General features: G+C 47.7%; 1 protein-coding gene across 1 annotated transcript; it reads left to right on the top strand.

The window, feature by feature from the left end:
* Positions 1 to 11,213, top strand: KLHL40 (kelch like family member 40). The gene is made up of 6 exons (XM_081931729.1): positions 1 to 1,318; positions 3,436 to 3,596; positions 5,018 to 5,125; positions 6,743 to 6,928; positions 8,049 to 8,195; positions 10,962 to 11,213. The coding sequence occupies exons 1-6, from the start codon at positions 164 to 166 to the stop codon at positions 11,071 to 11,073; spliced, it is 1,869 nt and encodes a 622-aa protein (XP_081787855.1). The 5' UTR covers positions 1 to 163; the 3' UTR covers positions 11,074 to 11,213.
* Positions 11,214 to 11,496: the final 283 nt, after the last annotated feature.

Here is an 11,496-nt window from a genome sequence, read left to right as displayed (position 1 = left end):
GCCCCTCTTGCTGTGGAAACTGAGCTACACAGTCAGCTGCGCTGGCAGCAAGACTCTCATATTCTCTGAGCTCCATCTGGGAGCAAAAAAGGGGGGACTTCGGACGCTCACGGGTTCAAAGGAGTGGGAAGAGAAGACCGAGTGGGAGGAAGCGACCGGAGTCATGGCCTTGCCGATGGAACAAGCCGAGGAGTTGCGTCTCTACCAGCAAACCCTCCTCCAGGATGGTCTGAAAGACATGCTAGACCACAACAAGTTCCTCGACTGCGTCTTGAAGGTCAAAGGGAGAGAATTCCCGTGCCACCGCCTGGTCCTCGCCGCCTGCAGCCCCTACTTCAGGGCTATGTTCCTGTCGGACATGGAGGAAAGCAAGAAAAAGGAGATCGACTTGGAGGACGTCGACCCTGAAGTTATGGGGAAGATTCTCCACTACATCTACACTTCGGAGCTGGACATCACCGAGCAGAACGTCCAGGACATCTTCACGGTGGCTAACATGTTCCAGATACCTTCCATCTTCACCGTCTGCGTCTCCTTCCTTCAAAAGAGACTTTGCCTCAGCAACTGCTTGGCCATCTTCAGGCTGGGCTTGATGCTGGACTGCGCACGTCTAGCCATAGCGGCGAGGGACTTCATAAGCGACCGCTTCACCCTCATCTCCCGGGACGAGGAGTTCAACCAGCTCTCTCCCGACGAGCTCATCGCCATCATCTCCACCGACTCGCTCAACGTAGAGAAGGAGGAGACCGTCTTCGAGGTGGTGATGAAATGGGCCACGGCGAGGGACCGCGAGGCCCGGGCGAAAGCGCTGCCGGTGGTCTTTGAGAGCATCCGCTTCCGACTCATAGACAAAGCTTACTTCAAGGACCATGTGGAGAAGCACGCCTTGGTCAAGTCCAGCCCAGAGCTCCTCAAGAAGGTCCAGATGGTCAAGGATGCCCATGACGGGAAGTTGACGGTGGTGAGGAAGACGACGGGGAAGAAAAAGGGGGAGAAGAAAGCTGGTGACAATGTCATCAACGGAGAGGTAGAGCAAGAAGCAGGAGAGGAAGAGGAAGAGGAGGAGGCTCTCCCAGGGATCTTGAATGACACAATGCGCTTCGGGATGTTTCTACAAGACCTTATTTTCATGGTCAGTGACTCAGGGGCAGTGGCCTACGATCCGGGAGCCAACGAGTGCTATTTCGCATCCGTCTCCGCTCAGATCCCAAAGAATCATGTCAGCCTGGTCACCCGTGAGAACCAGATCTTCATAGCAGGTGGAATTTACTACAATGAGGACAATAAAGAGGACCCAATGAACTCCTATTTCTTGCAGGTACCACTTGTTGTTTTATTCCTCCTGGCTTGTGAATGGTGTACGCAGCTTGCTACTCCTGGGCCAAGACTCATGCAGTGCTAGATTCCCCTTGGCGTGCGGAGCCAACTCCAGGGTGGTTTAGGTCCAGTTTCAGATGTGGCCTGGTTCAAACTGGCCTGATGCTCTGTTTCAAGTGTGTGGCTCAGCAGGGATGGTGGCAAGTTCAGAACAATGGCATTGCATCACCTTATATTCCATTACCTAGATAGTTATTGCTTTGTTCATAATCTCACAGTTGTCTGGCTAGATGAGGCAGGAGATCCACATAGGCAGGGGTCCCGCTTCCCCTTTATCCGAACACAAGTGGGCCCTGCAACAAAAAGTTGCAGTATGAAGTGCTTCTGCTCAGTTAAACCACAGAGCCTAGGACTTGCCGATCAGAAGGTCAGCGGTTCAAATCCCTGCGACGGGGTGAGCTCCCATTGCTCGGTCCCTGCTCTTGCCAACCTAGCAGTTCAAAAGCATGTCAAAAGTGCAAATAGATAAATAGGTACCGCTCTGGCAGGAAGGTAAACAGCGTTTCCATGCGCTGCTCTGGTTCACCAGAAGCGGCTTAGTCATGCTGGCCACATGACCCGGAAGCTGTACGCCGGCTCCCTCGGCCAATAAAGCGAGATGAGCGCCACAACCCCAGAGTCGGCCACGACTGGACCTAATGGTCAGGGGTCCCTTTGCCTTTTTTATGACTGTTTAAAATAGTATAGTGCTTTGAGAGCAGGGTATAAACATGGCCTAGTTCTCCATTGTTCCAGCGGGCAGGACTAGAACCACGGGGTGGAAATGGCAAATGCGGTTGGACTGTTTCCCATCAGCCCCAAACACCAAAGACACTAGTCCGGAGTGATGGGAGCTAGAGTCCAGACACATCTGGAAGGCCACAAGTTTCTCGCCCCTGCATTCAGAGGAACATCCAAATGATGAGATTTGTTGAACTGTGGAAGGGGACTGCCCCAGGCTCTCCTCGTCCCCTGGAGGTATAGAAGCAGAGGCTGGATGGTTCTCTATTGGGGAGGCTATAGCTGCATCCTACATTGCAGATCCAGTGGGAATGGGCCAGATAACCTCTGGGGGACCTGTCAACTCCATCGTTCTATGTTCTGCTGCCCGACAACAACCGGAGCTATATCTCAGTCCTAAAAACCCTAGCAGCAGGGTGAGCGTAAACCCTGCTCAACGCAGTGTGATGTACTTCTGAGTAAATCTATACAGCATCCCCTCCAACATCTCACTGATCAAAAATGGGATGCTTGTTTTTTTGGCCCAAACTCTTGCGGGAGTTGGGTGGCACTCTGGGTTAAACCACAGAGCCTAGGACTTGCCGATCAGAAGGTCGGCGGTTCGAATCCCTGCAAGAGGGTGAGCTCCCGTTGCTCGGTCCCTGCTCCTGCCAACCTAGCAGTTCGAAAGCACGTCAAAGTGCAAGTAGATAAATAGGTACCACTCCAGCGGGAAGGTAAACGGCGTTTCCGTGTGCTGCTCTGGTTCGCCAGAAGCAGCTCAGTCATGCTGGCCACATGACCCGGAAGCCGTACGCCGGCTCCCTTGGCCAATAAAGCGAGATGAGCGTCACAACCCCAGAGTCAGCCACAACTGGACCTAATGGTCAGGGGTCCCTTTACCTTTACCTTGCGGGAGTCAGTTGACTTGGGTGAGAGCGAGAGGCCAAAAAATGGGACATTCTGGGATCCAATCAGAAGCAAAGGTTGGCTTCTGTAATTCCAAGATATCCTGCTCAAATCTTGATGGCTGAGGGGCATGATATAGGTCCACACTCTTTGAAGTCTTCTTCCTGTATAACAGGAGTGAGAGACTTCAGGCCCAGGGTCAAAATGTGACCTTCCAGGCCTTTCTATCAGACCTTTTGGACTTTCCCCACGCCTCACCCCACTTGAGTGCTTTGGCCTGGCTGGAAAATGTCCTCAATATCTGATGGAACCTCTTGGCTTCCTGGATGGAGGATAAAGAGGTGTGCAAAAACAAGCTGTTTTTGCCTCTGGCCTCAGAAAGTTGTGCAGGTGGGACTGTGGTCCTCAGCTTTGCCATGATGCTTCTCTGCCTTATCTGCTTCTCTGCAGTATGACCACTTGGACTCAGACTGGCTCGGGATGCCTCCCCTGCCGTCTCCCCGCTGCCTGTTTGGCCTCGGCGAGGCCGAAAACTCCATCTTTGTGGTTGGCGGGAAAGAGCTGAAGGAAGGAGAAGAAACCCTGGACTCAGTCCTGTGCTACGATCGGCTGTGAGTGTGAAACAGTCGTTGGTTTCAGGCCGGGGCCTAAAACTTGAGCCAGCCAATACAGACTCCTAAGCAGATTTTGGCGAGAGACAGTCCACGTTATGACCCTGAGACCCATTGTTCAAATTTTGACAGGCAAAACTGTGGGTTGGAGGATGTTGACAAGCTGCAAGGTGTGGAGAGAAGGGCAACCAAGATGACCAAGGGCCTTATGAGGAACGGTTGAGGGAGTTGGGAATGTTTAGCCTGGAAAAGAGGAGACTGAGAGGAGATATGAGAGCCATCTTCAAATATCTCAAGGGCTTTCGAATGGAGCTTGTTTTCTCCTGCTCTGGAGGCTAGGACCCGAACCAATGGATTCAAGTTACGAGAAAGGAGATTCCGTCTAAACATTAGGAAGAACGTTTTGGTAGTGAGAGCTGTTCAAAAGTGGAACAGTCTCCCTAGGGAGGTGACGCATCTTGGACCTTTTTAAGGAGAGTTTGGATGTCCATCTGTCAAAGATGCTTTAGTTGAGATTCTGCGTCGCAAGAAGTTGAACTATGACCCTCAGAGTCATAGTAAATTATTCCTATTTCCTACTCTACAGTTCTATGATTATATGAAAATGGAGATCGAATCAGCCTCAGTTGTGCCTGTCAAAATCAGCAAGGGCCTCAGGGTAATAATTTGTCACCCCTGGGATTAGCATCTTTATTTATTTAAAACATTTCCATAACACTAAAACATTCAAAACGAAACGACGTCCGGGTAGTTTGCAGCAGCAGACAACAACCCATAACTTACTTTATAATTATGCTTTAATTGTGTCGCCGCTTTTATTGTTCTATACTATGTCTGCATTTAATTCGTTCCTTGTGAGCCACCCAGAGAATTCGGATTGCGCAGAAAATAGATACAAAAGCCATCCGTTAAAATAGTTAATCACAGCAAAAGGCAGCAGTAGAAATGATTGCAATCGATTTGTTTATTTATTTATTTAAAGCATGTCTGAGGTTAAAAGCCTGGGAAAACAGGGAGATATTTGCTTAGTGCCTAAAAGACATTCATGGAAGTGAAGAGATATTTTACTATGCTGCTGTGAAAGGTGCAAAGAAATGCAGAAAAGAGGGGTGAAGGGGAGACTGCAAGCCTAGAGCCATTTTCCTGGGAGGACAAAGAAGCAAATATGTCAGAATTCCCTCAGTGTCTCCTTTTCTTCAGTTCTTGACGTTAGTTTGCAAATCTTTTTTTAAAGAAAATTCATCAGCGTATTCTCCTAATGGGCACATTTATATGCAGTTTTTTTGTGTGTAATATACACAATTTTTGCCCAGCAATTCCCCCTAATGCAACGCATTTCTGGATGTTATTTTCATACGGCCTGGGGGCCTGGGAAGAAAGCTGAAAGCTGCCTGATAGTATATCATTCTTCTGTCCACCAGGTCCTTTAAATGGGGAGAGGCGGACTCCCTTCCTTACCCAGTCTATGGCCACAGCGTGGTATCCCAGAACGACCTCATCTACGCCATCGGAGGCAAAGGAAACGACAAGTAAGTGAGAGAAGTGTTAGAAACAGAAATATGAAAGCTAGGAGCTAAATGGCACCTTAAACCGAGGTTATGGGTGCAACGACAGACTGTCTAGGTGCGATTTTAAAAAAATAACAATAATACAAAGTTGAAACTGAATGAATTGCTGCTAAAATATTCTGTTCATTTTTCACATGCTCTAGTAGTCCTTTCCCCACCCACCCCGCCCCCCTAATATTCTTAATATTCTTCTCCAGTCTTCAGAGAGTAGCTGGAAGTGGTGAGGCAGAAAAAGGTCCTCCTTTCCTTCCACTCTGCTGTTTTAATCTGAAATCTTAGGCGTGTTTGTTATGTACTGAGCTGAATCCTAGAACAATGGGATCCAGAATGCAGCAGCCTGATTGGTCCGCAGGAGCCACCCAATCCAGCTCCAGGTGGAAGTGAATCAGCGACCTGATTGGTCTGCAGGAGCAGCCAATCAGGCTTCTGGAGGAAGTGAATCCACAACCTGATTGGCCTACAGGAGCAGCCCGGAATTAGCAAATCAAGCAGGGCCCATTGTGTAAATAATGTATATATAGCTAGACGTTTAGGGGAAAGTTTCATTCATTGCTACTAGGAGCTGAATAAAGAGCATAAAATTCACACTCGACTCCAAGTATATGTCAGTGTTCATGGTGAGTTCCGGCACTTCTTTTTCAAGAAAAATGACACTGAATTTGACACAAGAGCTGTTCACATCTGGTTGGCTGGCATCTGTCTGTCTCGGGAGACAATGGAGGAGTGAGCCTTTGGGGGGTGCAGTCAAATTGTTGGGAGAGTTACAGCGCCTGCTGTGGCTATAGAGACCGATATGGGAGAGACCTGTTTTGTTGTAGCTGGGGCAGATGAAGGTGTCCGGTTGTGCTGCACCTCCTCTTGGTCCATTCACCATCAGAAGCAAAGCTTGTGGTGACAGGAGAGAGAGTCTTTTCCATGGCTGCTCCCATATAGTGGAATTTGCTCCCCCAGAGACATTAAGACTGGCTCCCTCTTTGTCCTCCCTCTGCCGGCAGACTAGGTAAAGGTAAAGGGACCCCTGACCATTAGGTCCAGTCCTGAGCGACTCGGGTTGCGGCGCTCATCTCGCTTTACTGGCCGAGGGAGCCGGCATACAGCTTCCGGGTCATGTGGCCAGCAGGAGTAAGCCGCTTCTGGTAGAGCAGAGCACGGAAACGCCATTTACCTTCCTGCCGGAGTGGTACCTATTTATCTACTTGCACTTTTAACATGCTTTCGAACTGCTAGGTGGGCAGGATCAGGGACTGAGCAACGGGAGCTCACCCCGTCGCGGGGATTCGAACCGCCGACCTTCTGATCGGCAAGCCCTAGACTAAGATCTCCCTGTTCAGACAGCTGAAAGATGGTTCTGACTACTGGGCTGTTCTCAGGGAAGCCTGCATTTTCATCACTGGTTCCAAATGTGGTTTGGTGCATTTTAGCTATTGCTTTTCAACCGTTTGTTTTTACTGCTCTGTATTTTATAACGTTGTTTTTAAAGGTCATAAACCGCCTTGAACCCCAGCTTGGGAGAGAGGTGGGATTATTAAAACATTAATTAAACTAAACAAATCTCACCCCTGCCCCCTTCTACTCCAGGAAGTGCCTGAACACACTCCTTGTCTACAACCCAAAGAAGTTTGAGTGGAAGGAATTGGCTCCCATGAAAACGGCGCGATCACTGTTTGGGGCAACATTACACAACGGGAAAATTTACGTGGTGGCCGGAGTGACCGATTCCGGCTTGACCAGCTCGGTGGAAGTGTATGACATTGCAGCCAATAAGTAAGTGCCTAGCCTAACAGCACACAGAATCACAGAATTGTAGAATTGGAAGGGACCCCAGCGGTCATCTAGACCAACCCCCTGCAAATGCAGGAATCACAGAATCCCATCCAATCTCTGTTTATAAACCTCCAATGAAGGAGAGTTTGCCACCTTCTGAGTTAGTTTGTTCCACTGTTGAATCGTTCTTTTTTTTTACAATAATATTTATTAAGTTTTGCAAATAGAAATTTTAAAAACAAAAACACACAAACAGGCAAAAAACAAAAAACAAAATTTAAAAAGAAAAATTAAAAAAGAAAAATCACTCTTTCAGATATCATACCACTCATTAACTTATTTTCATGACTTCCTCACGCCTCCCTTTTTTGTATTCCATTTACAAATTTGTTCAGCAAGTTCATACCCTCTTATTTTACCCTTAGTTATTTTCCTCACATATTGTAACTTCTAATTATATTGCTAGAACCACTTCGTTTCATTCCAACGTCATTCACATTCAAAAATTTTACAATATTTCTGTAAGTAAATTTTAAATTCACTGTTGAATCGTTCTTAACCCTCAGGAAGTGTTTCCTAATGTTGAGCTGAAATCTCCTTTCTGGTTAATTTAAATCTTTTGGTCCAAATCCTCCCCTCTTGACCAGGACTTCCCAGAACTATTGAACCCCAAAGCACGTTTCTCACCACCACCGCTGAAATTCCTGTGCTGCAGCAGCTTATTTGCAAATTGTGCAAGAATCGGAATTAACATACAGAGGAGGTTCCCCGTTGCACTCTGTGTGAGTCACTGATCTGTGCGATGCTTACAGATAGAAAGAGGCCTGTTCTGCACAACTACTCACACAGAGATGCAGCAGGTACACAAACCTTTGGCCAGGTACCTCTGCATTAGGACTAGACAGGATAGTTCAATCCCACCCAGAATTCCCTGTCCAGTCTTGATGGAAGGAATCTAGACCAGAGTGGCAGGAGGAGTTTGGGGCCCATTGCTTTGTGGTTGTGCCCCATTGCATGCCCCGTATCTAGTGCTCTTATGCACATAGGGATGTCAGCCAGGGAACATGCAGGCAGAGAGGTCTGCATTGTCATGCTCATCTGCTTTTCTGTGCCATGTCAGGTGGGAAACCTTCCCGGAATTCCCCCAGGAGCGTAGCTCGGTCAGCCTGGTCAGCTTGGCAGGTACTCTCTACCTGATTGGAGGCTTTGCCACCGTGGAGACAGAGTCGGGGGAACTGGTGCCAACAGAGCTCAATGACGTTTGGAGGTAAGACATAATAATAATATTAATAATAGTAATAATAATAATAATTTATTTATACCCCGCGCCCATCTGGCTGGGCTTCCCCAGCCACTCTGGGCGGCTTCCAAAAAAATATTAAAATACTGTAATACATGAAACATTAAAAGCTTCCCTAAACAGGGCTGCCTTCAGATGTCTTCTAAAAGTCTGGTAGTTGTTGTTCTCTTTGACATCTGGTGGGAGGGCATTCCACAGGGCGGGGGCCACTACCAAGAAGGCCCTCTGCCTGGTTCCCTGTAACTTGGCTTCTCGCAGTGAGGGAACCGCCAGAAGGCCCTCGGAGCTGGACCTCAGTGTCCGGGCAGAATGATGGGGGTGGAGATGCTCCTTCAGATATACTGGACCGAGGCCGTTTAGGGCTTTCAAGGTCAGCACCAACACTTTGAATTGTGCTCGGAAACAATGTAGGTCTTTCAAGACTGGTGTTATATGGTCTCGGCGGCCGCTCCCAGTCACCAGTCTGGCTGCCGCAACATGCCGACATGGTTCAGCCTTGCTGGCATTCATGGGAAGGAAGCAAATGGGAGATTTCTCATTTATTAAAGGTGTTTTGTTGTGATTGTGGGTTTTTATGCAAGTGCCTATTATACCAGGAGATGACTTCTAGCTGTGCTACATAGACCCGTAGAATTGTGGAGTCGGAAGGGACCCTGAGGATCATCTAGCCCAACCCACTCCAATGCAGGAATATTCAGCTGTCCCATAGGGGATCGAACCTGCAACCTTGGCGCTATTAGCACCATGCTCTAACCAACTGAGCTATCCCTACTAGCTCTGAACAGTAGGTGATGCCACAGAGCCACGATGATGAGTTGCCATTGATGAGTTGCCACACACACCCTTCTTCATGGAAGCGCTCAATCCCCTTTTAGGATTGGACATCTTGTGGCAAGGAGTTCCACAGATTAATTTTGTGCAGCTTTATGTGGGAGTCCTTGGTTTTGCCCCAACGTGGATCATTGATTTTTAAAGTGCGGCCTCCTTTGCCGCTGCATCAACCATCACCCGGGCCCCCATTTGGAGAGCTCTTTTTGGAGCCGTCGAGTCTGACCCTGTTTTCTCAGCTCGCTAGAATTTGGGATTGCCTGAAAACTCAGCTACCGTATTTTTTGCTCTATAAGACTCACTTTTTCCCTCCTAAAAAGTAAGGGGAAATGTGTGTGTGTGTTATGGAGCAAATGCAGGCTGCGCAGCTATCCCAGAAGCCAGAACAGCAAGAGGGATTGCTGCTTTCACTGCGCAGCGATCCCTCTTGCTGTTCTGGCTTCTGAGATTCAGAATGTTTTTTTTCTTGTTTTCCTCCTCCAAAAACTAGGTGTGTCTTGTAGTCTGGTGCGTCTTATAGAGCGAAAAATACGGTACTTCTTGGCAGATTGGGGCTGTCAGAGTATTCCAAGTTACAGGTAGGGTAACTGTCAGAGTATTGGGGCTGTCAGACTATTCCAAGTTACAGGTAGGGTAGTCGTGTTGGCCTGTCATAGTCGAAACAAAATTAAAAAAATCCTTCCAGTAGCACCTTAGAGACCAACTAAGTTAGTTATTGGTAGGAGCTTTTCGTGTGCATGCACACTTCTTCAGATACCTGAAGAATCTGAAGAATCTGGTATTTGAAGAAGTGTGCATGCACACGAAAAGCTCATACCAATAGTTGGTCTCTAAGGTGCTACTGGAAGGAATTTTTTTTATTTAGAGTATCAAGCTGAAAATGATACATAACTAATTGCATCCCCCTCACCCACCTGCGCTGTGTTTCCTTTGCAAATGGGGTGGAAGAATCTAAATGGCTAATTGCATAATTGCATAATTCCGCCACAGACAACAATAGTGCAGTTTTGAGTGGCAGGCGAGCAGTAGTGTGATGGGATCAGTGCTGCATGGAGTAAATACAGGGCAGAACAGAGAACCACACAGTCTTACATCCTTTCTCCAGATCAGTGATGCACAAATTAAAAAGCACCAGTCCCAATACATTTCAAAGAACAAAAACTATCTATCTAAAACATGGAGGGAGTTAAAAGAACATTTTGATGTAATAGAATTTTAGGGTGGAACTTGGGAACTCCCTGCCTTCTGATATCAAGCAGGCTCTGTCGCTGCACTTTTTTGCACCTGCTAAAACCATTCCTGTTTAGACAAGCCTACCCAGGCAGTGGAAGACAGTAGTGCCTGGCGTGCTCTGGTCCAGGGGGTCACGAAGAGTTGGACAAGACTAAACGACTAAACAACAACAACGACCCAGGGGCTTAAAAGGGACGCGGGTGGCAGTGTGGGTTAAACCACAGAGCCTAGGACTTGTTGATCAGAAGGTCGGCAGTTTGAATCCTCTGCCCACCTAGCAGCTCAAAAGCACATCAAAGTGCAAGTAGATAAATAGGTACCACTCCGGCGGGAAGGTAAACGGCATTTCCGTGCGCTGCTCTGGTTCGTCAGAAGCAGCTTAGTCATGCTGGCCACATGACCCGGAAGCTGTACGCCAGCTCCCTCGGCCAATAAAGCGAGATGAGTGCCGCAGCCCCAGAGTCGGTCACAACATTTTATTGTTTTATATTTTTTGTGAAGAACTTTGAGCATCCCCCTTCCCCTTTTCTTTTACAATCAAGGAATCACGTGCATAAGAGTTTATGAAAATCAGTAAACAAATGTACTGGTGCCTGTGTATTTTACACCAGTTGATATAGGTCCATTCCCCCCCATCTTGGTCTCATCCAGTTCTGTTCCTGACTTTTCCAGGTACGACGAAGAAGGGAAGAAGTGGGAAGGTGTTCTCCGAGAGATCCAGTACGCGTCAGGCGCAACGTTTCTGCCCGTGCGGCTCAACGTTCTGCGATTAACAAAGATGTGATTGCACCACAACATCACTTTTAACTTCCTGCTACCAAGATTTATTTTTCTCCCTGCCTCCCCAAATTCTCTTTCTTTTGTAAGTCCGTTTTGATGGGTGTCACTTTTTTTGGTTAGGTAAAACGTTTTGAAAAACTGCTACATTTGCTGGTTCCTGTCTTATTTACTCGGTTTTGCTAATGAGCACTGGAACAATGAAAGGCCGTAATAGACAGGCTGGCATTTGTGCAAGAAATTTGTAGAAGGAAATTTGTGCAAGCAGGCAACCAATCAAGTTGGGCAGGAGCTGGTGGGCAGTTCCCTAAATCTTAGCACAACATATGCAGCTCCCTAAATCTTAGCACAACTTCACCCTCTTTTATCTACTGACCTGGGAGGGAGCAGCTACAGAGAAGAAGAGTTTGGATTTGACATCCCGCTTTAT

Source organism: Podarcis melisellensis (assembly GCF_964234715.1).
Source record: "Podarcis melisellensis genome assembly, chromosome: 12".
NCBI lineage: Eukaryota > Metazoa > Chordata > Lepidosauria > Squamata > Lacertidae > Podarcis > Podarcis melisellensis.
This window is presented reverse-complemented; position numbering and strand designations above follow the sequence as displayed.